Source organism: Neolamprologus multifasciatus, chromosome 11 (assembly GCF_963576455.1).
Source record: "Neolamprologus multifasciatus chromosome 11, fNeoMul1.2, whole genome shotgun sequence".
Lineage (NCBI taxonomy): Eukaryota > Metazoa > Chordata > Actinopteri > Cichliformes > Cichlidae > Neolamprologus > Neolamprologus multifasciatus.
In genome coordinates, this window is record NC_140449.1 from 26234739 (window position 1) to 26260717 (window position 25979).

The following is a 25979-nucleotide window of genomic DNA, read 5'->3' on the forward strand; positions in this document are numbered from 1 at the left end:
TAGGCTGGACCGCTGTGTCCTGTAATGATTTTTAGATTTGCAGATCTGAGATTCGTTTGTTGCTTCTGTTACCACTAATGTTTCGTAGTTGGAGGAAGCTGTATCCTGAGCTCTAAAACTCCCTTTTAACAGGAAGAAACCTGCAGCAGAACCAGTCTCAGGGAGGGGGCAGCCGTCTGCAGCGACCGGTTGGAGTGAGGGGAGCTTTATTCTTCTGCCATCCCTTCTCTAGTATCCAGAGCCCATCAAGAGTGTGCCCCATGGAAACCAGAGAGGGAGAGGACATGGTCTGCAGCACCCAGTAGTGGATCTACTGCACACAGGCTGCTTGGTATTGGAGAGAAAGTCAGCATGCTCATTGAGCCACAAATGCTCAACTGCAGCTATAAGGGGAAGCATCCTAAAGATGAAGACAATGGTGAGCCAGATTTTTCCTATGGAAGTGGAATGGATATGCACCAGCTCTAAAATCCCCCCGAGGAAGTTCCAGCCTCTCATCTTCACTCTGCCACGATGACTGATAGTAAGTCAATAACAGAGAGACAGTAACTAAATAAAAGCAAAGAAAATCTGCTGAATTAGTTCAAACAGCAACATTAGCAGCAGTATTTTAGACTAATGGTGCACAGTATAAAAAGATTTTTTGGTAGTTAACAGTGGTATTGTCAAGATGTAATATATCTCAGCTTAACAAAATGAAATGTTAACAAGGAGAAAACATCACGTTTGCAGAAAGCTGCATTTCCAAAGATGATTTCAAGCATATGATGATTTGCTGAAGAGGGTTACCTGTCCAGAGATCCCATCTGTCATATATTTGAAATCATCTTTGCTGTCCATTTTCTCCAAATGTGACATTTTATCCTTGGAAATGTTGATGTTTGAACTAATTCAGCAGATTTTCTTTGCTTTTACTTGGTTAATGTCTCTCTGTTATTGAATTACTATCAGTCATCGTGGCAGAGTGAAGATGAGAGGCTGGAACTGCCTCGGGGGGGATTTTAGAGCTGGTGCATATTCATTCCACTTCCATAGGAAAATATGTCTCACCATCCTCTTCGTCTTTCGGATGCTCGATGTCAGTAGGTGGATCAAGAATGCTGTGGGGTTTTTTAAAATGAGTCTTTAATTTCTTTAAACATAAGAGTGCTGGCACAGATTCATATAGAGTGCCAAATGTAAGCAGAGTATCAAAAATATTACACAAAACCAACCTGAGCCCTCTGCCCCAGCATCGTCACATGACTGAGGGATAAATCAGACTGCTTTCCTCTAACTAAGAAACATCAGTGGTAACATGAGCAGCAGGCGAACCTGAGACCGGCAACTCTAAACTTCAGCAGTTTTCTGAATTGCACATCGATGTTGTCAGTGCGCTAATTTCCCAGATGTGCTTATTTCTACACATTACATTTAACCGCAACAATAAGCAACAATCAGGTGAGATTTAGCAATATTAGTCCCTGATCTGTCTTAATGCAACTTCTCCACATGTAGCAGAGCTTTAAAAACACTAAAGTAATGCAATATTTATACTTTTAATTTTATTTGGGCTTATTTTTTTCAAACTTTTTTTCTCCCCGTTTCTGCATTTATTTCTATCAAAACTGCAAAAAAATAAAATAAATGTAACCACTGCGTCACACATATTAGTGCATTAGGTAAGAATAGGTGTGCCTGCACTGGGCCAAAACATACTTTGATGACTTTGGCCTGAAATAAAATAGGTTTCCCACTGGAGGTTATACTGACAAAATGTTTACATCTAGTGTAGCTCATGGTTCTTGTGTCATGTCTGTGTTTTGTGATGTTTCTGACTGGATTTTTTTACTCTGTGCTTAGCTTTAAAGCTTTAATTATCAAATGATGAAGATTAAGCTTTTTTTTTTTATTTATTATTTTCATTAAACCTGTTTTTTACTTACTGTCTGCACAGATGCAGATAAGTTGCCATATAAGCAGCTGTTTCCTGGAGCTGTCTGTATATTTGTTTCTATCCTGTTTTTCAGACATTACTGAGTAGTGTGGCACAGTGCGTCCTCTGCTGGTCATATTTGTAACTGTTCTTGGTGGAGTCGCTGCTGTATGAGACTGATCAGGTTTAATTTATTGAGGAGAAACTTCAGTACACCTCCAATATGTCAAAGGGAGAACTTTTCAGAAATGATTCTCTAAAAACCATAATTTTGATCACGCATCTGCACATAAACAGGAGATTAATTCCATTACGTTATTACCCAGAAATGTTTAAATCAGATCACTTATTAGTAGATAACCTACTGGCTGTATCTATATCTGACCCAGGCTGTGGTGCTATTAAGGAGGGATGATGAATCTACCCCACAACAACATCTGGAACACAGAGAGAAGAATATGTAAATGCATACCACTAGCGGACCTGATCAAAACCAGGTTTAACCAAGTGGAACACAATAAATCTTCAGAAGTTTCATATTTAATGTGAAAAAAATATTTACAAATGCGACTTATTTATGAAAACACGAGTGTAGAAGGTCTGTTTGGTCTTTTTGTTATAGTTTATACACAATCTTAGATAACTTACAGTTTCAATAACAAAAAATATTTTTGTTAAAAAAAAAAAGTACATTTTTAAAAACACCATGCTTGATAGTAAAGCGGCTTCATAGCTAAAGAAGAGGCATTAAGGACACTCACCCTGTTCTTCCAGTCATTACATCAATGTAAACATACAGTTATAGCTGTCACGTATAAAAACTCTCTTAAAATGTGATGTCAAATGTTAATATGATGTTTTCTTCTAGTGCATAGTGTTTTTAAGCAGTGTAAGAAACTTTTCTATGAACAGTGGATCAATGGCAGTCCTCGATGAGCCAAATAAAAAGAACACGTTGGAAAATGCAGAAAGTCAAAACAAAGCACACAAGGAAAGAGTAAACCACATATGTTAATTAAGTCATACATAACTGCCCCATCATGTTCAAAATTAATGCTTCAATGGGCACATTTTCATCTGCATAGTCTAAAAGCAACACTACACATAAACAGCAGGAGGAGCCATTTCACACAAATTCAGCCCTAAAGAGAGCTCAAAGTAAAAAAAAAAACTAAAAACCCAACAATTCAATGTTTGGGTCCCTGAAAAGTAACAGTTCTCTACAACAAATCAGTAAAAATCAGCTTCCTGAGTGACACAAGAATTTTAGAGTTTAAAACAGGACCTGAGTGTAGCTTCATGCTCCTACGGGGCCGGAGAAAGAAAGATGTTGAAGAACACAGCAAAGAGAACAAAGATTGTGTAGCCCACTATACAAAGCCAAAAACGTGGGTCTTTGAGTAGCTTCTCATTGTAAGCACTGAAGAAGACGTAGCCGACGGTCATCCCTGCCACAATTCCTCCAAAGTGAGCAACAAAGGACACCTAAGAGGAAAGACGGGTTTTACATTTAGTCTTTCACACTATTTACAAGGTAGTCAAGCTACTGCCCCCCACCCCCAATGGAAAGCGACTCAGAAAACTTGCAAGACCAGTTTAATAACCAAATAAAAAGGCTGTGTTCTGGTTGTGTGGAAAGCTTTGGCATGTTTTGCACAGAGGAGCGTGCATCGGCATGAATAATCAAGTTTCAGCAAGAGCTACTGAGCTCGTCTGGAGCCACAAGGAAGTAATGCTATCACAAAACAAGCTTGCTGCTGGGGGAGGTTAGCTAACTTAGCTGGATCTGTCTTGAGGCATCTTCTGTGTCAGAGGAGATTAACAAAAGGCCCTGTTTGTTTTGTTTTGCACAGCAGCAGCAAAATCATACCTGTAAACCATCTTCATATTTGACAAATCTTCTGTAGAAGGCAAACCCGAAATCTAAACCAACTGGGAAAAAGCAAACAGTTTTAAATCTAATGTTTCTGAAGGTAATTTCCTCAGGTACAAAAACACAAACAGGCCAAAACACAGATAGGAGAACCTACCAAAGACCACAATGAAGAGGATACGAAACACTCCAATGAGAGGAATCATCTCTCTGAAATTCTGTAAAATGAAGCAAACACCAGATCAATACTTAGATTTAAACTTAACACAGGTAGTAATTTACAAAGTAAAAGGGGCATTGGATGATCAGAAATGTAAATGTACAGCTATTTTTGTTTTTCTCTATTTTTGGTCATAAAAAATTAAATTGCTAAAATCAAATAAAGATTCACCTAATGAGGTCAGCACATGTACAAATAATCCTTATGAGCCAAAAGCATTCCCAGAGCTCTAAATGCTCCGTTTCATTGTGACCACTTTGTATGATGTAAAATGAAAGCTGATAACTTTAATGTGGTCATTTCAGGCAGACAGCAGTGGCTGTCAGTAGCTAGCACAAACGCTCTGTTTGCAGAGGTTAGCCAGTGATAAGAAAGCTGCCTTAAAAGGACCTAAAATGGCTTGTTTCAAAGAGGGGATGAACTAAGGGACTGTCCTAAGGCCCAATGTAGGGCTAAAAAGAATTTACACTGTTCACTATGTAAAGTTACTACCACTGCATCCAACAACAAAATCATGGAAATGGAAAAGAACACAATAGTTCCCCTTTAATTAAACAAGCTGTGCGAGCTATTGCTATGAACACATCACTCACTTCCTCTCGTTGATTTCCAAAGTCATCCTGTAGACTACCATCCAATGTTGCCCAGTTAGATTCTCCCCCTGACACTACTTCCTCTTTTTCAGATTGCACCTTCTGCTTAAGATACAGTCCACCTGTGTGCACCTTCCTCCACTCATATGTTGTTGTTTTTTTTGCAGTAGGTATTCACCACAACCATTTCCACCCTTTTTGCAAAATCCACCACGATCTGTTTTTCTGCATTTCTCTCCTTGATACCACATCTATGAACACTTCACCTCTGTTCCTTCAGCTATGTATCTACTGAAGTTGATCCAATCACCAATATCTACCGCTCTGACTTAAATCTCTTCACCCAACATATTCCCAAATTCTTCTTTCTCTTCTGACACCCGACCTGTGGGGCATATGCACTGACAAAATTCAACATTACTACTTCAATTTCTAGTCTTTACCTACAAGACTAACCTGTAGATCATGTCTCTTTACTACCTACACCATATTGCATTGTCACATGAAAAGAAAATACAGATTTCCTGATGAACTGCTGATGAACTTACCACCACAGCGTTCATGAAGTAACCGCCGAGTAGGGCATAAACACCCCCAGAAGCCCCCACCAAGGCACTGAGAGGGTCAAAAATGGAACTGGCTAGAGACCCTGAGGGAGAAACATCCACAGCTTTAACACTCAAACACGAACATGAACAGGAAAATTAACTTCAGGAAGGCTGAGTCTCAGGAAGGGAGGCTTGCTGACATCTGGTAGTTAGAGTCCCAGAGGACTGGGGTCATGCACAGAGCCGTCTCTGCCATACTGCCTAGGAAAGTAGACATCGTGATGCTTTGGCTTGGCCCCGCCATTGCAACGATTATTCCACACAAGTTTGTCAAGTGGAGAATATTCCTGATTGGACATCATATATCAAGATTAAGGACCTATACCTGGATTAAGAGTCACATCTGGGCAGATAACATCAGACTAGTACGATTATAACTGGATGATAGTCCCTGATTAGCCTCAGGGACATAGCAGCAATCCAATTTAAAGCCAGACTAAACCATCATGGCACTTTGTGTGTCCTCTATCCTCTTTCAGTATTCCACCAGCAGGTGGTTCTCAGTTTTGAGGCTGTTAAGTGAAAGACAGAAAAAAGGTAATTCTCACCTGCAAGAACACCAGAAAGATAAACCATCCCCACTTCAAATCCTTTGTGCACCAGCTCCAGTGCGATTCCTACCACCAGTTGCATCAACAGGTTGCCCAAAATGTGCTGCACACTAGAAAATACAAGGTAGGCAATAAGTACTTGGCCATTGAGATGCAGGACAGCATGATGGACAAAATAGCATGAACACAGACAGTCCCTATTTAGATCGCTCATGCTGAAGTGTTAAGCCTGTTTAAACTGGTTTTATTACTAAATCAGTTGCACAAATGTTACTTTAAGAGACTAAACTTGGTTTGTTTGTTTCTGCACATTGTTCCAGGAGGATACTAAGGCAGTTTGCAGGCCAGATTCAAAGCAATATACAGTGCGTTTATTCATGGGGGGAAAAAAATCCAGGGCAACAACACACCTCAGGTAAGTATTTTTAATAGTTTTGGACAATAAGAGTGTCCACGGCAATAAGCTCTATATTATTTTGTCTACACACAGCATACACTTTTTTGTTGCTTTTGGTCTTTTCAGAGGTTTTTGTTACGGAATATCACCCGCCTTAAGCTTTAGGTTTTTTTTTTTTAGTCAGAGCTGGTTTGACTGTTGTTCCTCTTTGCTAATAGCTTTCCTGTGGAGTCATGATGTTTGGTTTTCCGGTCTTTCTGCAGCTTATGCACTAATGACTTCTTTCTTGCTGCATCCAGTACATTTGCAGTGGTTTTACAGCCATGCCAGACAATTACTACCAAGATTCTATGCAACTCTTTAACATGACCTGAAGCTCAACTTGAGTTTGCATGCTATCCATGTGCCTGCACTGGTTTCCTCTTGGGGGAGCTCAAAATGAAATTGGTTGTAGGTGTGGGATGTGTGACTGTCTGCCTCTCTCTGTGCTATCCTTGTAATAAACCTTTGATCTGTCCGGGGTGTGCCCCCATTCTCACCCCATGGCAGCTGGGATAATATTAGTTATCCATCTTCATGAAAAATTACTCACCTCTGTGGTGAGTAATTTTGAAGGGCTACTGCTGCAGCTAAAAACTCAACATTAAAAAACACAAGACAGGATGCTTTAGGCAAAACCTGCAATCTCAAAAGTGACCGCTGGGTTTAATTATCACCCGTGAGTGAGTTTTATCCACATTTTTTTTAAATGTTTTTCTGGGGGGTTTTGCACTGATTAGAGCCTCACTCGTGTAATTAACATATCTAAAAGCTCTCCCATGCTTACCCGGCGTGGACAAACATGTAGGAGATAAAGCGCCAAGCCTCGTTCCGGGATTCAGGCTTGTAGGTTAAAGGGCTGTTCCAGATGCCTTCATCCAGGGTCACCCACTGCTTCTGTGGCTTCCACACAGCATAGTAGATAAATACAGCCAGCTGATGAATGAAACAGGGTGGATACAAAACATTAGACATGAAGTATGAGAGTCTAAAACGCTGTAGAAAAGATATCAGGGTCAAGCTAAATCTAATAGCTGTGAAAAAAACAAAAGGATGAGGGAATTAGACATACAGATGTTGAGGTTTGTTTCCCACTAACTTGACCTCAAAACTCCTCCCAGTCTGATGATACAAAGAGTCTACATGGTTATATCTCTATGCAGTGGCGGTCCTAGCCCGTTTGGCGGCCCGGGCGAACACTCCCTCTGGCGCCCGCAACCCCTACCTCCCCCCCACCCCCACCCACACATAAAACATATTAAGGATTATACATTAACATAAAACTGTTGTCGGAACCATACTGAATTTCGCCAGAGAAACACACACAGACACACACATATGAAGAGAGAGAGAGTATGCATTGATGCATTGTATGCAAACGGCTACCAAACAGCCATCATAATTCCTCATACAATGAGAACAGGACAAATCAACAATTGACAATGACTAATTAATATTAAAATCTGTAACATATTGTATTGTTTGGAGTTTAGTCTGTTACTGTTACTATTTTTACCATTTCTTCTTGGAGCAACTGTAATCCACATTATTTCCTTAGGGATTAATAAAGTATTTTGATTCTGATTCTGATTGTTTCAGGATGACCTGCCATTATCCAATGACACATCTGCTTACCTGTATCTTTTGCTAGTTTCTCTTCTTCTTTTCTCTTTTTTTCTAAACTGAGCACCTGATGGCTTTGAACTTTTCTTGTCCATCTTGGTTTTAATTTTGCACTCCAGTATGAACACAAATCCCCCAACTCGAGGATCACCACAACATAACCTAATAGACCTACACCTGTGTTCACAGATTCACTTTGTCTATAGGGTTTATTTCTGAGATTTCACACAACCCAGGATTCAAATCATGAATACATAATGGGCTTGGATTTACAACATTATAAATGAAATGTGTTCTATTTGGAAGCAGCAGGGCCCCCTCCCCTTTCAACGGGCTGTGTGTGAGACTTTAAATCATCAATCTGTAAATTATAGATTTTAAATTGTTATTGATCCCTTTACCTCTAGTCCTAAAGTGTATATTTATTTTCTTTCTCTTCTTATATTTATTGTTTGTTTACTTTCACTGCTGTAACTGGAGCCTCGTCGTCTCGTCTCTCTATATACTGGACTGTATGTAGCGGAGATGACAATAAAGTTTACTTTGACTTCAGCAGCAAGCAGGCGGACCGAGAGCTCTCGCGCTCACTTTTCGTGTAGGCCTACAGAATTTCGAATTTCAAATTATAAATCTGTATCATAATGTCTGGTCTTTTCGTGTTTGTTGTTTTGTTTTTATTTTGTTTTATTTTGCGAGTTGGTTATTAGATGCTGCTCCAGCCAGCCAGAGAATCCCCCGCCGCCTCGCCCTCTCCTCCCTGTGCCGCAAGCAGCAGGCACACCTCGCAAACGGAGGGCGCCCTTACTCCCAGCAAATGGGCGATAGAAAACCGATCAGTGCCTATGCCATTCTCAGTATGCGCTGGCTGATGTCGGGGCAGCATGAGTACGAGCAATTTTTTTTGCCGATGTCCGTGATGCCGCCCCCCACCACGATGCCACCCCGGGCAACCGCCCGTATCTAAAACCGCTACTGTCTCTATGACTATAAAGCAACAACACGCTGAGAAAGTATCCATGGGCATTCAAATGCAGCGACACTGAACATCTGTGAGCCACAAAGAGAGCTGTTCATTCCTAAGTTTGAACAAGGCAACATGCAAACAGAGGCAACAGGCTTCACACCAGCTCTCACGTTACAATATAACCAAGTGGAAAACTGACTTGGTTATCTCACAAGCCCTGATGTGCTCACAGAAACTGAAGCATAAACAGACCATCTATACCGCACAGCAAGCCACATACAACTAAGCCTTTAAAAATACTCCAAAGGACACTAAAAAAGTGAAGAGATCCAGTTCAAGGAGCAAAGGTGAATCCTAACAAACACCAGTCAGCTACAGCTGCCAATCAAAGTACCCACATGCCAAACTCCAGTATCCAGATAGGCGAGTTATACTGAAATTCACCACTTCTAGTGTTGTTGTGACGGGGGGACAGTATCTGCACAGACCAGGCTGTAAACATGAAAGTTGGGCATTTTAACATGGGAGCTTTGTTACGTGTGGCCAAATAGAGGAAGTCTTCCTCTTGGCACTTTGTGGCTCTTTAATTTTCAGTCCCGGAAATTGAGGCTGGTATGCAAACAAGCTCGGTAGCATTAGCTCCCAGGTTAGCACTCCACCCTCTTGTCTAAATATGATCACTTCCCACTCCAAAAAACCCAAAATGGCAGAAGCCATAAGGTTCTGGCAACAAAGCCAGAAAGAGGAGCTCACATTGACACTATGAGAGCTTACAGTGATGTGTGTTTAACATAGAGGCGATTTTAAATACACTCCTTGTAACCTTGACTTAAAGTCTTAATAATGTACATCATAAATAACTCTTTGAGGTCAGAGTAAATCAGCTGATGAGCTACCAAATTCCACTGGATGTTTTTATTTAACTGAATCTGAATGAAAGACACACTGGCTTTCTGTGGAAAAGCTTCTCCCAGCAGTGAAGCTCAGTGTAACCTGAAGCTACCGCTGTTTTCACTGATAACAATGACTTCAACCCAACTTTATTTATAAAATACTTTTAAAAAGCCAGCACAGGACCAAAGAGCTGTACAGTAAATACGTTAAGAACAAAAGAACAACAAAACAGTACTATTAACAGTTACCCTGAATGTATTTAATACGAATGTAAACCATAATCACTGTCCTAGTGCCTGTACAGTATCGGTGTCATGCATATGCAGAACTACCTCTGCAATACTGATGAGGATGATGAAGATGGGGGGTGGAAAGCAGTTGGCGCGTTCCAGGTACTTTTCGCGTAAGTGTTCTGGGAGCATCCATTTGGAGACAAGACGGTGGAACTTCTCATAACATCCCATCTCCAAGACACCATCCGGTTGCTCCTCTTCATCCCTCGGCTGCCTCTCATCCGTTTCCACAGGAAACGGCTCCTGCTGCTCCAGGTCATCGTCCGCCATCACTGCTCCAGCCCTGAGTTAAAAGTGAATTCTAAGTTAGTGTAAAAGAAATTTGAGTACTACTGGAAGCAGGAGCTGCTTTTTAAGCTTTTAAAATGTGGATGGAAATTAATTTAATAAATAGTATGTGGTCATTTCACATCTATATATGATGTCTTGACAGCCACGTTCTCTTAGATTCTCGTTTGCTTTCATAACTACCTGAGTTCTTTGTGACACAGAGCTACAAACACCTGCCTCTGCGAGTTTAGCCCATATTGCCAAGAAAAGATCCCTCACACCATTAAACCACCAGCAGCCTGAACCGTTGACACAAGGCCAGATGGATCCATGTTTTCATTTTGCATTTTTATTTTTGTTTACACCCAGTAGCCGATCCTATTTTCCTTATTAGAATTCTCTTCTCTATCCCCCCCCCCCCCCCCCCCTCAGACTTCTTTAGATTTCATTTAGTTTTAAAGGTCTAGTTTCTTGTTTCAGTTTCGCTCCGATTATTGAGGAATATTTAGGTTTATTTTTTCTCCTTATATCCGGAAGTTTTTCGGGAGACGACACTTAACAGGTTTTGAAAAAGGAACCAAAACAAACATCGTTTTGTGAAGGCAGCTGCCTCTCAGTCATGTCCCAGAACAAGTAAACATCCATCAATAAAGCCTCCTCCGGGTTGTGCACAAGAAAATTGACTAAAGAAATGTTTTACTTAAATCAGTTATGTTTCAGCTGATTATTTCAGCCTCGTTTATAAGAGCTGACCTGAAGCTGGGTGTCGTCTTTAATCGTGCATTTCAACTACATGAAATACACTGAAGGTTACTGTAAGCATTAAACTAACTTTTAAGACTATAGGTTGAGAGTCTAATTTATTATTAATAATAATGTTATTTTATGGCACTTCCTTCCGCGTTGCCTACATTTTGACCTACAACTGATCTCACAGCACAGTAACAGTGGAGGGTTACCCGGTGCTGTAGCATTTCCTGTTTTCTGGGCGAAGTCTGATTTTTAGGGCTCGGTGACTGTCGGCATTAAGAGGACTTGGATTACATTCGCGCTCTTACCTTCTTGGATAGCTGCTTAACATAAATACATAAAATAAATTGATCATCACGAACTTTGTCTAACTCACCTTAACCTTCAACAGGAAGAGAGAAGATGGTTCCAGGCGGTGCCAAAGAGACAAATACCGACTTCTCCAAACTAAATCAAACGACTCCAAGTCCTGAATGAAAGAGCTGATCGGTGAGAACTGGAGTTAAACAGTAACCTACAGCAAAGTTTTGTGGGTTTTTTCTCCCCCTGTTTATCTTAGTCCGGCCATGCTTTCGGACGACCCGCAGGGCTGCCTTCTTCAGACTGACCCTCCCTAAGAGACTGAAAGAAAACGCTTAAGCCCTTGTTGATAATTATAGGCCTTTCATCGCTTTTTTCCTGCAGGAAACTTCCTTCTTCCTACGCGAGATAAACAAACTCCCGATGCTCCCCTTCTTCTTCCCAGCTACAGCACAGCTGTTTTTTTCCCACAAATCCCAAGTTTCCAAACCGCGCAAACAGCCTACCTGTTCCCCTCGTACCACACCTGTGGTCAGTGACGTCACAGACACGGTAGCGTTTCCTCCCAAGGAGCCGTGGCCTAATCCCGACCAACACTATAAGTCCACACATAGAAAAGAAAATACTCTTGATTAGAAGCGTGGTTCATATTCAAACTGATCAGTGTCAATAAACTTCACTCAGGTCAGAGACCCGCTTTAATATTGAGGTTGTAATTCTCCCAATCTACCACAGGGGGGTGCTACAGCACGAAAATAAGGCTAATGGCCGGGATTATTTTTAGAATCAACGATTACAGTAGATAAGACACCAGCTGTGAACAAGTCTTAATGGCCATACATTTCCCATTTGAACAAGTCATCAGCTCCGAGATTTCAACATAAATAGGTTTTATTATTATTATGCATGGATGAACTCATGTTAGAGGGGTTTTGCTTAATTTATCAATTATATTCCATTAATCACAGCTCATCTGCATTTTTCTGTACAAAATGTCAGAAAATTCAAAGCCAAAAGCAGTAAAATTCAAATGTAGTCGTTTATCTACATTTAATTATAACCCTTGTTGTTTTGTTTTTGGAAGACAAGCCAAACCGTAGATTTAAACAAAAAAACAAAACAAACAAAAAAAACAAAACAGCAGTATTCTTCAGGATGATAATTTCCAATAACCTGTTTTAGGTTAAAATTATGTTCAACATCATTTTACTCAAAGTTCAGTCATTTTGGTGTGCAAAGAAATACATTTGGAATGATACAAAAAAGAACATGTTTTAGGGTCAAAATGTCACAAAAGAGCAACTACTGACCTTATGATGAGATGTTGTGGCTTAATGTGCACATTATTAATATAAATATGGAGGTTTAAAGAAACACCCAAGACAACATGTTTTAGTCACAGAACTTTTATTTTTTTCAAAAGGGAGAAAAATCCACATTTTGGGTAAGTTTTGTGAGGAGGGAGGTTGGGAAAGGGGGGGACAGTAAAGTGGGACAAGGTGAGAAGCAGGAGCCAGTAGATACAGCTGCTGGAAGGTTATACAGAACGGTCACAAGCCAATAAGCTTTTTCTACAGCGCTGGCAAGAGATTCAACAAACATCTGCTTTAGTGAGGAAGTCCAGAAAAGCATATTTAAAAAAATAAAAGAAAAGGGGAAAAAAAAAACAAAACAATAAAACAAACAAAAGATGCGGGCTTCATACAGACTTTCTCTCAGACTTTTCCAAGTTTGGCCAGCAGCAATAATTTTGAAGTAAGAAACCAACTTCTGGATTAAAAAGTGGATAAATCATGGCACCCAAACAGTTTGAGAAGGGACGAAGGGGCGGTGTTAGGGAAATTAAATGTAAATCAACTGGAAGGAGGCAGTAGAAGAGCAGCCATCTTATTATAGGAAGCCGGGATCACATGGATGTGAGCTCAGGACACATCTGAAATACAAAATAGTTGTTATTATAAGAGAGGCAGTCATTTTTAACTGAGAACAGACTTAAAAACATAAAGTAAATAAAGATAACAGTACTCACAACTAGCAGGTCGAGCTCCGTATCTTCGCATTATCTGGTCTTGTGTGAATTTTACAAAAGATTCATATTGTTCTGAAAAGAGAGGAGGATGGAGGTGAGGGTGTGTGCCACATTCTGCAAACATCAAATGGGTGGAGGAACGAGTCTTCATTTTCATTAAGCTAAGTACCTGAAAACTGATTCACAATCACATTTCCAGGTCTTTTAATAGAAACTGTCCATAATAAAGCATCAGTAGAACTACTAAACCTCACCGACACAGTTTTAATCAGTGTACTTCTGCTACAATCGGCTCCCTGTAGTTATGTGGAGGAGGTCAACTTTAGAGCAGCGCAGATAAACATTACTTTGAGTTATACTCTATGGAAGGACACAAATATCAGTCAAGTACAAACGGTTTGGCTCAGACCACAAATAGCTGCTAACAACGACATTGCCACTTTCCTAGAACTGACAGCAAGCTAGTACAAATGTAGCAACCAAGAACCCAGAGTGATGTTAAAGCCGAGTGTTTGCTGACCCCGACCCCCCAAAGCAGCCAGAGGTAACAAAGCAGTCATGAGCAGTCAGAGTTTCTATATTGCTATTTCTATAGCAGGGTCACTGTGGCTGCAACACTGTTCTGTGTGGCTTTGGGCCTCGATAAAGCAAAGACCCTGTGTGTTCTCATTAGCACAGGCATTTGTGTTAGTGTGAGGGGCTGTACACTATGTGATAATGCACCTGGGGCCATGTCACAGAGCAATGCAAAAGTAAAGACAAGCTTAACAAGTTTTCGTTTACAGGAAGAAAAGAAGTAACGTACTTTTGTGTGCAACAGTCAACACTGCTTTTAATAAACATAATGTGTGATATGTAGCAGGTCGTGTCACTTCCTGTATACGACAAGCCCAAGCTGGAATTTGGTAGTTTATAAATCTACCAAACACTCAGGCCTGAGTCAAAACAGAGAGAGCACCTTTTTTTTTTTTTTTTTTTTAAATTAATCGTTTTAAAGCAGACATACTTGAATGAATGCAGATTTGCTTTTGTTGCTAAATGACATTTTATATCCTCTTTATGTCTTTGTTCCCTCCAGCTGTTATAAAATATTCATCTTGGGATTTAATAGCACATTTAAACTCCCAGGAAGCTACACACTGTAAACGCTTCGTCGTGAAAATCTGAGACACACTAAAGACAAATGCTTGTCACACTGACTGTACATCATCCCCAGAATATAAAGGGCACTGTTCATATTCGAGTCCTTTCAATTTTATTATTAAGGAGGATTCTTTTACCTGCAAGTTTTGTATTAAGGATCTGTTCGTACTCCTCCCGGATCTTCTCCTCGTGGTCTTTGAGCAGGCGCTCACACAGGTAGCTCACCTGCCTCAGTGTAAACGAAGGCTGGTCCTTCCTTGAGGCACCTGAGGAAAAAAAACAAAACAAATCAGATCAGCTATAAATAAATGAATAAAGCAGAATCACATCTATGGTGCAATACTCAGGCATGGGCAGAAACATCCTCTCTAAGCTAATAGCTGCTCAGCTGGCTGCAGAATTACAGCTCTGTGTCCTCTCTCACCTCAGAAAGACCAGGACGGTCATGCAACACTAATGCTGCCTCTTTCTGAGTCTCCCCAGCGTCTCTGCGAGGCTCAAACTAGAGCCGGCTTTAGCTCGGTGATTCATTACAAAGTGGTCTTTGAGGTCTGCTATGAGCCAGATAGACTAAAATGTTTGTAAGTCACAGTGGAGGATGGCAGAGTGGGGATGAAGGTTAAAACAGTGGCCTCGCAGACAGAAAGAGGCCGGGTTAGTAACAGTGCAGTCATTGTGATCTACGAGGTCGTCCTGCATAGAGTCACACAGCACACAGACCCAAAGCCCTGAGGCTTGGATTACACACAGTCACTGGGATTTTTTTTTTTACTTTATGCACCAAACTGATAATGTAACCACTGCTGAATGGAGCAACTCGAAACAATGCCTGTAATTCCATCAGATCTGATGCATTGCATCACATAAAATAGCAGTGTGGCAATTTTTTTTTATGGAAGCCACATCGAGCCGCACAAAGCAGACGAGGAGGGGAGAAAGTCAACTCTTTTAGTGAATCTGATCTATGAGCTTCAGATTTAATTCTATTTTATTTCATTTGTATAGTGCAAAATCACAAGGGTCTTCTTCCTCTTGACCATGTAATAACATGACAGGTGTCTTTAAATTATGTATTTAAATAATCTAATGTTAATCTAAAATTTATTTTCCATCTGAAACACATGTGTTACAGTCAACAGCACTTGGATAATATGCCCATGACGCATGTATTCTCTGTTTGCACTCAAACTTTTATCGTATCTAGTGGATAAGAGTGACTCACCAGCAGCAGGTTAGATTTGGGACAGAAGTAGGGTTATATCAATGGGTGATGATGGCGATCAACAATGGTCAACGTGGCGCTGATAGAAACGGTCTAAACTGGCAAGCCATCTTATTTCACCAATGATAAAGTATATTATTGATAATGATATTAACTAAGTCCATCTTCCCCTCTATAAAACAACATGTACATGGCTACATGTAAAGAAGCTCATGCCCTAACTCCTGTATGCTTTCAAGTTAGCGTGTTTTTATGCAACAACAGGAGCACGGAGCAAGTCACCCAGCCCCACGCAGAAGTCAACATCTCTCATCAACACTTGGAAACAGTTTGTCTGCCTGTCTTGAAATTGTGCAGTGAGTGTGTTGTGTAGTTGTGTGTTTTATTTATTTATTTTTTTTTGTCTTTATGCTTACCAGAAAAAAAACAACAACAAAAAAAAAAACCGCACGGTGCAGAAAACCAAGTTTATTACGTCTCCTACCTGGTGGGGAGCTGGGAGCATTGAGAGAGGAGCTGGGGCTGGGGGCATCACTGGAGCTACAGGCCTCAGTCTGGTTGAAGGCCCCTTCCAGCTGCCGCCGCCTCTGGATCCTGCTGTACTCCTGACGGAGGTTCTGGAAGATTTGCTCTGCGGGGGGCAAACAGGAAACAAGAAAAACAGGATCAAAAAACTACCCTTACTCACACATGCTCCCAACAGACATTTGGTCGTAAAAATGATGGGCAGTGTAAATTATCTAGAATTATTTGATGCAAACTTTAAATGTCCACATTTAAATAGCAGAATAAGCCAACTTTTGTTTTTTGCACATAGATTTGTTCCAGGAAAAAAACCCTGCTTATTTTCATTAATCTGTTCAATTGTTAAATTCAAGATCAACCACAAAACAAAGTTAATATAATCCAGCAAAAAAACAAAAACAAAAAAACAAAACACTTTCCATGTGTTTCCAAATTTTATTTGTCACACACACACACACACACACACACACACACACACACACACACACACACACACACACACACACACACACACAACCATGCAGAGTATGACATGGGGGTGAAATGCTTGTAGCTGTACAATGCCCGACCATTAAATGACAGAAAAAAAAGTTTTACAGTATTTACAATTTACAGGTTACTACAAAATTTACAAATTGTTAGCCAATATAGGCTAAAAGATTGACAGAAGGAACAGATGTGCACTAGATTGACATTAATAACATGACTAACACAGCTGTAACACATACACAGCCAAACAAGGTCTTTTTTGGTTTTTAAATCTTATGACTATCATTTTCACTTCTCTTTCATACGGTTTCCATAATAGCAGTGTGTGATGCCAAGTTACAACTAGCGCAAATGCTCAGAGCTAAGCAGCAACAGAAATCACTTCTTTACCAAGGTACCCAACCATTGTCCTTCTATTGTCTGTTTAGCAGTTTTTGTGAAAATGCAGTACAAACTGATTTGTATTGTTGTACAAGCTGCATGATTCATGCATTTTTAGCCTAAGAGAAACATAAGTACAGTAACAGGCCAGCTATATACTGTGCATCTATAAGTCATAGTCTTATCAAAAAATATTACTTGGCAAGAGTATATTAATGCAAGTAAGAAAAATGTGCTGCATTTTAAGGTTTACCATCTGACACTTTCAGGTTGTTAGTTGGACAAAATAATCACAAACACAATACCTCAAGTTCACCTTGACAATGAAAGGTAAAAAAGTGTTACACTCTACTAATTCATGGATGTCCATCTCTTCCTTAAGTTGTGTCACAACAAGTAAATTTTGTTCGTGTACAGTATCTAAGAACTTATCGACTAGTACCTTTCCTCCATAGAAGTCTATGTTAATCTGCTGTCCAGTGTTTAAAAACAGCTAATATCATGGCCTGCATGCTCACATAACAAGTGGCGGGGTGGGTGGGGGGTGATCTACACAGGGGCCTGAAACTGAGCTGATAACAGAATATAGAGCGAGTAAAGTTTTCTGTAAGTCGAATAAGATAGTCTCGACACACTCTGCATCTCTATATGAGGAAAAGTGCCTTGTTTATTTTGGCTGGGGATAGAGTAAGAAGCCATTCTTTCACTTCAACCCACTCATCAATATGCTTGTAGACCTGCTGGCAAAGCAGAGGATTTACTGCGTTCTATACGGTTGTGCAGTGAACTGTTGTCCTCCGAGATGCATCCTCCTGTTGGATGTAGTCGCGCCTCTGAATCCTCTGAGCATAAACACCACAAGACCAATCTAGAAGGCACTTTTTTGTTTAGCGACTAATAAAACATCGTCACTGCAAACAGAACAATGTCATCTTACAGGCAACAGAGGCTCTGCAGCTTCGTATCAGCTGTACGAAGAGAAAAAGGATGTGGGACAACGTTTAAGCAGATCACTGTTTTGATGCCATTTAAAAACCACTGAAGTTGAAGAAGTTTAACAACAAACTGCAGAAACGGCATAATGCTGAAGCTGTCCTGAAGACAAATCAAACATCAAGTTATATTAGTTGCTGAATAATAAAGTGTGAACTGAACTAAACATTCAACAACCTGGCAGGGTTTTATGGAGGCCCAAAAGTAAAGGATGTGCTGAAAGGAAAAAACAGAATTAATCATTTTTATCTTGGCCAACTTAATTCTTGGAAGCCAAAAGAATAGCTGAAATTATTATTTTTTTTTTTTTACTATGGGTTCTACCAAGTGCCACTTGGTAGATCTACAGATCTCCATGAACCAGTTTTCTAGAGGAAACCCTCCACTTGTAAAGGGAACTCAAACTGACATTTGATCAAATAAAGCCTGCATGAATATGTGTGAGAAGAGAAGGCCAGACGCTTAAAGTCAAATGCGTTGAAGAGTTCAAATGGACTGGTTCTTATATAGCACTTTTCTAGTCCTACTTCAGCACTCAAAGCTCTTTATACAACACAACTCATTCACCTATTCATACAGACAGTCAATATGAGTGCTACTTTTTATATCCAAGTACTTTCTAACATTCACATTGACTGAACATATATGAAGACTGAACTTGGGGTTTAGTACCTTGCCCAAGGATACTCTGGCAAGCAGACTGGAACAGCCAGGGATTGAACCACCAAACTTCAGATTAGCCGATGATCCGCTCAACCACAGTCACCCCAAAAACCTTAGTCATTTAATACCATCAATTAAGAGTGTCAGTGAGAACACAATCCTCTGAGTGCATGCTTTGTATGCATACAGTATCCACTGATCACTGGTCTTTTCATCTAAATGACAAGTGAAACCCCTCTCCTGCTGTATGTCACTTAAAGCTTTGCCAACTGCCAGTAGCTCAACAGGGTTGCTTGGCAACAATGACCCTGCCACAACTAGACCAAGCAATCAATCACAGAGACTTCCGGAAGCCAGAGAAACACTGTGGAGAAGCTTAAGGGCTAAGCAGTGAATACGCAGAAGATCGGCTAGACATGGAGGAGAGAAAACAAAGCAGACTTACTTCATTTTACCCTCCACCCGTAAAGGGCGGTAGGGGAGGTACGTTTCAAATATCTCGAATGTTGGGAAGTAGGTTGTGATGTAAGATTATACTCTCCACGTCCACGAGTTCACCAGCATCTGCTCAGGTCAGAACCACGTAAATATTATCGCACAGTAAGCGCGAGGGTCTGTGCAGATGTCTGTATGCCTGTTTGTTTTTTGTGACTCCACTGACATCCATGTGCCCCAGGTGGTGGACTTCAAAGAAGTCTAACAAGAATGACTACTCGGTCATCAGGTCTCCAGGTAACCATGTCCATAAGAGAGTATTACCAAGGCTTTACTGGTAGGGAGGTTTCTGATGACTAATTAACTAGTCATTTAACATAGAGATCAGACTTTCTAACATCAGACTACTCAAATAATATAAAACAATACCCAAAGCATTCAAAATACTAATTAGTAAAGTTAAAAAACAAAAGCAGTATTTTGTGTGTATTTTTTGAAGCTATACAAAACCTTTAATTACATTTCTTGTTAATCATGTTTTCAAAGTTGCTGCACTTTGTGTCACATATAATGTAGAAAACAAACAATGTGAGATTGGTTTGCAGAGTTTAGCTAAGCAGAAAATAGTTACATGCAATACACTCTCATTGCTTCTATCTCGCTCATCATGCCAATAGTTGGCTAGTGCTCTGCCAGTAAAAACAAATGCATTTCCTTGTGTTTGTAGCTCTGAAAACACTAGTATGGAGTTGGTCCCTTCTCCCTGTGATTCAGAAAACATAGGTGCTGTTAAAAATTTAGTAGCTCCAAGTCCAACATCAACAGCTTGGCTGCCTAGTGACGGCAGACACGCCAATTCACAGTATGCAAACAACGACAACCCCCACTACAGCGGGTACTCAGTGCAGTACTACAAATCAGGCTTTTGGATATTCCCAGAACTTTCATATTTTCTTTACTTCAGACTTTGTGAAAAGTCTGAAGTAACTACATATAACTACAGCATGTTAAAATGAAAACAATACACTACCAAGATAATGTGTTTTTTATTGTCTATACAATGCATAAAAATAACCTATAATACATTAAAACAAGTAAAGAAGAACAAAAAAAGGGCAAAAATTCTGTATTTATTCTCTCTTAATATTTACTCTTATAGTCTGCACTACAAGTTGTTTTGATATAGTGACTCTGGTAAGTGAAAATGGTGTGGGGATCTGTTCAAAGCGCCTACATGTTTTGGTAGCAGTGTATCAATGTACTTGAATAAAATCACCATATTGGTACTTTTTCCTACCAATAATAGCCCTTTTATGTCTATGCATTTAGGTCAGTACAGACACTCTGTACTGGTGTTAAATGAAGCCTATTTATCAGAGTTTACTCCTGCACAGAAACAATGGCGCCTTAACTACATGCAGACTGTGTTTTGGTGCATAGTCATACCCGAAGACCCATTCTGAGCCAGGAAAGACCCTGATATATTCTCTAATAGTACGCTAAATGTTCTTTTTTATGGTTATCACTTGAACTATGACCTGGGAAGCTTTCTGACCAACCTATAAATTAACAGTGCCACACAGTTTATCCTTTTAAGTAATGCTTCTCAAGAAAACACTCAGCTCATTTGTCATCTTCAGGAATTTCACAGAAGTACAAGCCCAGACTGGCAGAGGAGAAGAGGTGTACTATCTACAGTATGAAATGAAATTGCTTAAAGATCCACTGGCAACGTCCAATCCTGTTTTCTTGCCTTCTCGTCTGCACACGAGAGAACCTGACTAGCTGGAAAACATGTGCGGGTAGAGTTGGGTGGGAGGGATGACAGTTGACCTTTCGTTAAATACAAAGCTGCTTTCGCTTAGCACACCACATCAGAAAGGCAGCCTTGCAGAGCTGCTCCCATGGGAGGCCTCTTTCAGGAAAGATGAGCTTAGTATCAGGTATCTGGACTTTGTGTCTCTAAAGCAGGCAAATTTTCATTACTCCAAGCTCCTGAACTCTAATTCTTTTACAACACAGCCACGCTGTAATTACAAAACAAAATAAACAAATCAGCAGAAGAAGAAAAAGACTGTTTTTAACTGCCCCGTATTCCCTCAAAACTAAAAACACTCCTGAATCAATATGATTCTTTGGCTAGTTTCTGCTAATATTTACAGAGATGAAACACATTTCACAGCAAGCCAACCACCATAAACACCTGTATCTGTGAGAAACAGGGCAGCTTTGCCTCATCTCTGACAAATATCATGCACTGCCCCCAGCCTCATCATACAATAATGTGTACAATGAAGCACGTTTTTTCCTTACAGTCCAGACAACAGCAACAACAGAGACCCCTTTGTCAGAGATTACGTCCTAACCAAACCTCAATGAGGTTTAGATCAACCTTTTACATACAATCTCAGTATAAACGAATGTAACCCACACAAACTACTGATGTAGGGCATTAAAAAAAACAACCCAAAAAACTGTTTTCTTTGCTCGAACTGACCATGAGGAAGTGTTACTGAAAGTAAATTCATGGTACCTCATTTATGTCCCTTTGCATGAGTCCCCCAAAGTGTTAACATTTTGTTGTGTTTTTATGAGAAACAGGGAGCATGAAAGCTAGCTGAAACTCCATCTTGAATCTTTTCAACAGCAGCTCAAATGTGTGCATTTAACCTTACTGCACAACAAGATTAGTTCTTATTTGATAATTTTTAAACTTGTCCTACCTTTCCACACAAGTTAATTGAATCCCACGTTGCTGCACACCATGAATTTATGTTCTATAGCACACGCAACAAGATGATCAGCCCATTCACACTTTGAATTTAGCAATCTGTGACAGATGACAGCAGTTCATTGAAGAAGAATTATGGAAAACACCTTGCATTATCGTTGCACTAATAAACGCTGCTGCCTGCAAGCAGTAAAATGTTCAGTAAATTTTTGCTATACATATAATTATCACAAATTATCACCCAGATGGTTTTCTATAGCTGTGTCCAAATTCATGGGCTGCATCCTCTTGAGGACGCATTTGTAGACCGATTAGGCTGTCCAAATTCGTAGACTCCTCCGAATGCAGCCGACAAATGCGTCGTCCTTTTCCCCGAATTTAAAGGATGGGTTGGGTATGTCCTTCGTGGCCCACCATATCCCAGAAATCATAGCGCGGCCTAGCCAAACTCCAGTTTGCGGCAATGACGGCCGCTACTAAGTTTTAAAATTACTCTTATTAATCTTTCTGTGTCATAAAATAAACTTTTAACATATTTTCAGTATTTCAGTATTATTATTTCAGTATATTACAGTATCTACCCAAGAGGAACTGATAGCAAATGGAAGAAAAGTACCCAAAGGCAGACACAAGAAGAAGTTCTATATTAAGCTTTAGCTCTTATAAGTCATACATATTAAGCCAATCAGGAAGCAAAATGTAGGTATTTGCTCACTTGTTTCCAAAACTTTCTATTAGGTCAGACTGAGACATAATCCTGGGGTGTTTAAATTAAAACTGAAAGCTAAATTCCAAAGAGTTATGTTCAAACAATACTACACAAACGTGCAGCCCAGCAGGCATACTGTGCAACCTGGGAGTTGCGTTGGTTTAATGTTCTGATGAATACAACCCTGACTAATAGCATATTTCTATTTTTTTTCGAATATCACTCTGTTTTAACATCATCCATGTTGCTGTTCCAAGGTGGAAAAGAAAATGAAAACACACACACCACTCAATAGTTAGGTCAAGTAACACAATCCCAGCAAGAAACAGCAATAATGGCTGTAATGATCAAGTCAAATTGTGTTCCAGCTGCTTAATAACTCAAGTAAAAATAAAAAGCCTTTTTTTTTATTTTTTTGAATTAAAACTATTTCATGGAGGAGACAACTGGGCCAACAACAGTGACCTGGTGAATTTGATTTTCTCAGTTCTGGTAATTTTACTTTGTGCTTTATAGCTAAAACCTCTCTAGTGAGTTCCAAACTGTTCAATAAGGAGTAAAAGCCTTGAATTTCTACATATTGGGAGCAGTTTTGGGGGTTCAGTATTTGCCAAATGATAGGCAAAAAAAGAACACTTTATCTGCCTCCTGAGTCACATTTGTGTATAAATCCAAAAAAAATCTAGGGGTTTATAATTGTGTGGTTTTCTTCAAGTTAGAGAGCTAAATTAATCTTGCAATCTTTTTTTTTTGGCAGAATTAACCAATTGATTAGGCCTCATGCTGCCATCCTGCCAAATATCACTGACTGGCACATACGTCAAGGCCACTTGATGCAGTGGATATACACAAGCAATTAGTCTGGGCCTATTTGTGCACCCCACACATCCATCCAAGACTCACAGTGGATGGAGCTGCATTTTCAAATCAATGGGAGAGTGAAGTACAGGCATAAAGGAAATGAACAATGCCTTCCTCCATGCCTGAGGAGGAAAAGAAATGGTTGTGGTGCATAATAGTAACCCCCACCTCAATACAACACAATTGTGGCACTGTGGCATTGAAACTAAGGAACATTACCCAGGCACCTCCTAATTAATAGTCTGCAATGATGTGGCTGCTGCTGTGATGCCATTTGTCTGCAGGAGAGCCAACGAGCAGGGGTTAAAGAAGAAAGATCTGTTGAGTCCTTTCAGTCCAGTTTTAGTTGAACGAATTAAAGTTTAATGAAATATATTAAATAATTGAACGTGGTAACACGTCTGAAGATTGTCTGAGCAAAGCTTGTAAAAGGGCGTCATGTTTATTCAACTTCCCCTATCGCCATAGACTGTTTGAATTAGCCAAGCGAACAACTCTGGATCTATTTTTTTTTTTCACGGACAAAACAAATTTAGCCAATGTAAGCCAGCTCAGCAAAGAATAGGACGAAAACGAAGAGCTGCAGTGACGCCACAAGCCCCATACTTACAGAGTCGCTTCTACTTTTCGGTGCCTTTACCGATTCATTATGATTGGTAACGAGATCTGTTCTGGTAAATCAGCGACGACATTCCCTTTTCCTGACGTTAGCTGAGGTAAGCTAACATTTAGCCTCCAACCCCCATTCAAGTAGCTAGCTATCCATTCCACTCCACCCAAACCCCCTCCCCCATGACACCCACCCTGAAAGGGAGAAAAAGCCGTCAAATTTGGTCTAAATCCATACCTGGAGTGAGCCTGTGTTCGCCGCCAGTAGCCGGGGGAGACGTCGAATGCGCCGGGCTGTCGACGGCGGGACGGAGGCTGCATCTTTGAGGGGACGGAGTGCTAGAAGTCCCCGGTAGTGGATTGCACCTTCTCCGCTTGGGAGACTGGGGACTGAGGAGGGCCTCAAACTCCATCGACCGCTTTAACGTAGCTCCACAAGCCATTATAGCTAAACAAAACGGAAAATAATAAGCAGGAAGAAAAACGACCCGCAAACGCTGGACTTTAAACGCTCGTGCGTATGTACGTTTAACGTTCCTCGGTTTTCTTCTTCGCCTTTCTTCCGCTCCACAACAACGGATTTTCTTCTCTCAGTAGTAAAGCAACTGCCGACCCTGCCTGCTGAATTTTTAAAACGTCACAAAGCCAGAGCCTACCATTACCGGAAATAGGGGGGTCTTCAAATATTTGCAACGAATCTTTCTGTTTTGTCGCAGATTTGAAATGTAATTCTTATCCAGAATTGCTTTTGTAATGTCTTGATTAATTCTAACTAGATTAATTTGTCGTTTTCACTTTTTTAATTCGGCGCTTCTAAGCTGCGTTTTCCGGCTGTCTTACCCTGTTGTTGTTGTTGATGATTCCGTTCCCTTGAACTTAAATTCAAGGTTCACGAGACGTCTCGCCGTAGAGTTCAGGTAAATTTGGTATTTTAAATACGGACCCCAAATTTTTTTACCGACATATGGAAAAATTTACATTTAATATTTAGGTTAGGTTTAAATAGGTTTAATAATTAGGTTAAGTAACAGTTTGTGTTAAGATATTCATTGTGTGTACTCATGTTGTACAGTGTTTAACTGCATTATGGTTACTGTGGTTTAACAGAGACAGTATTTTAGTTGTCACCACAAGGAGGCAGTGTTGCCAATTTAGCGACTTTGTCGCTATATTTAGCGAGTTTTCAGACTCGCTAAAAAAAAAAAAAGACGTGAAAGCGCATATCGCTTTTACTCTCAAGAAGCAGCGGGTGCTGTAACGCAGTCAGTTCTTCTTTTATTCTTTTACTCTTATGCTGTTTTGTGAATCACAAGGTTTAAAACTACTTAAAACACACACACACAAAGTAACTCCACCAGAGTGCCTATTTCGGGTCACTTTTGCCGGTCCAAATCCGGGTAAAGGAGCAGGGTTGGAATTGTGACATTAAAAAAAACAATAATTGCTAAAATATATTTAATTTGTAGTTCTAAATAAATTCTAAATGCATTTAGGACGTTTTTTACTCACTTTATGTGTCTTTCACGATGTTATTTCTCTCTCCAACAACATAGATTACAATTACATTAGCATGACCAATTATGCAAATTAGGTGATGACGTCATTTAGCGACTTCTAGCAACTTTTAGGACAGCCAATAGCGAGTTTCCTTACTGAGGAGTTGGGAACACTGCAAGGAGGCACTGTTTCATTGTAAGAGCACGGATGCTGCGTCATCACGCCCCTAAGAAAAAAGTATACCATAACGAAAATGGCACCCATGTGGAAAGTTTTGCCGCGTGTTGATGTGGAATAAAGTTCCCAAAATATTAAGGACATTTTTGCCTCCGTCGTCATTTTCCTTCGAGTTGATCGCTGTCGATGCTGCAATACTCAACAGTTTAGAACATAAATTCACTA

At 40.2% G+C, this 25979-nt stretch overlaps 2 protein-coding genes across 3 annotated transcripts; both read right to left on the reverse strand.

The window, feature by feature from the left end:
- Positions 1-2518: 2518 nt before the first annotated feature.
- On the reverse strand, positions 2519-12576 carry rhbdl2 (rhomboid, veinlet-like 2 (Drosophila)). Of its 2 annotated transcripts, none has more exons than XM_085176533.1 (8): positions 11797-12576; positions 10010-10253; positions 6984-7132; positions 5758-5870; positions 5150-5250; positions 3946-4006; positions 3786-3847; positions 2519-3400 (listed from the first exon to the last, which is right to left on the reverse strand). In XM_085176533.1, exons 2-8 carry the CDS (start codon positions 10238-10240, stop codon positions 3221-3223), a joined length of 897 nt encoding a protein of 298 aa, XP_085032659.1. In that variant the 5' UTR covers positions 10241-10253; positions 11797-12576; the 3' UTR covers positions 2519-3220. The 2 variants fall into 2 exon arrangements, with proteins under 2 accessions (XP_085032659.1, XP_085032658.1); XM_085176532.1 differs by lacking the exon at positions 11797-12576 and adding an exon at positions 11367-11790.
- Positions 12577-12680: 104 nt separating this feature from the next.
- akirin1 (akirin 1) lies at positions 12681-24676 on the reverse strand. The gene is made up of 5 exons (XM_085176536.1): positions 24319-24676; positions 16169-16315; positions 14600-14728; positions 13320-13391; positions 12681-13223 (listed from the first exon to the last, which is right to left on the reverse strand). Exons 1-5 carry the CDS (start codon positions 24521-24523, stop codon positions 13213-13215), a joined length of 564 nt encoding a protein of 187 aa, XP_085032662.1. The 5' UTR covers positions 24524-24676; the 3' UTR covers positions 12681-13212.
- Positions 24677-25979: the final 1303 nt, after the last annotated feature.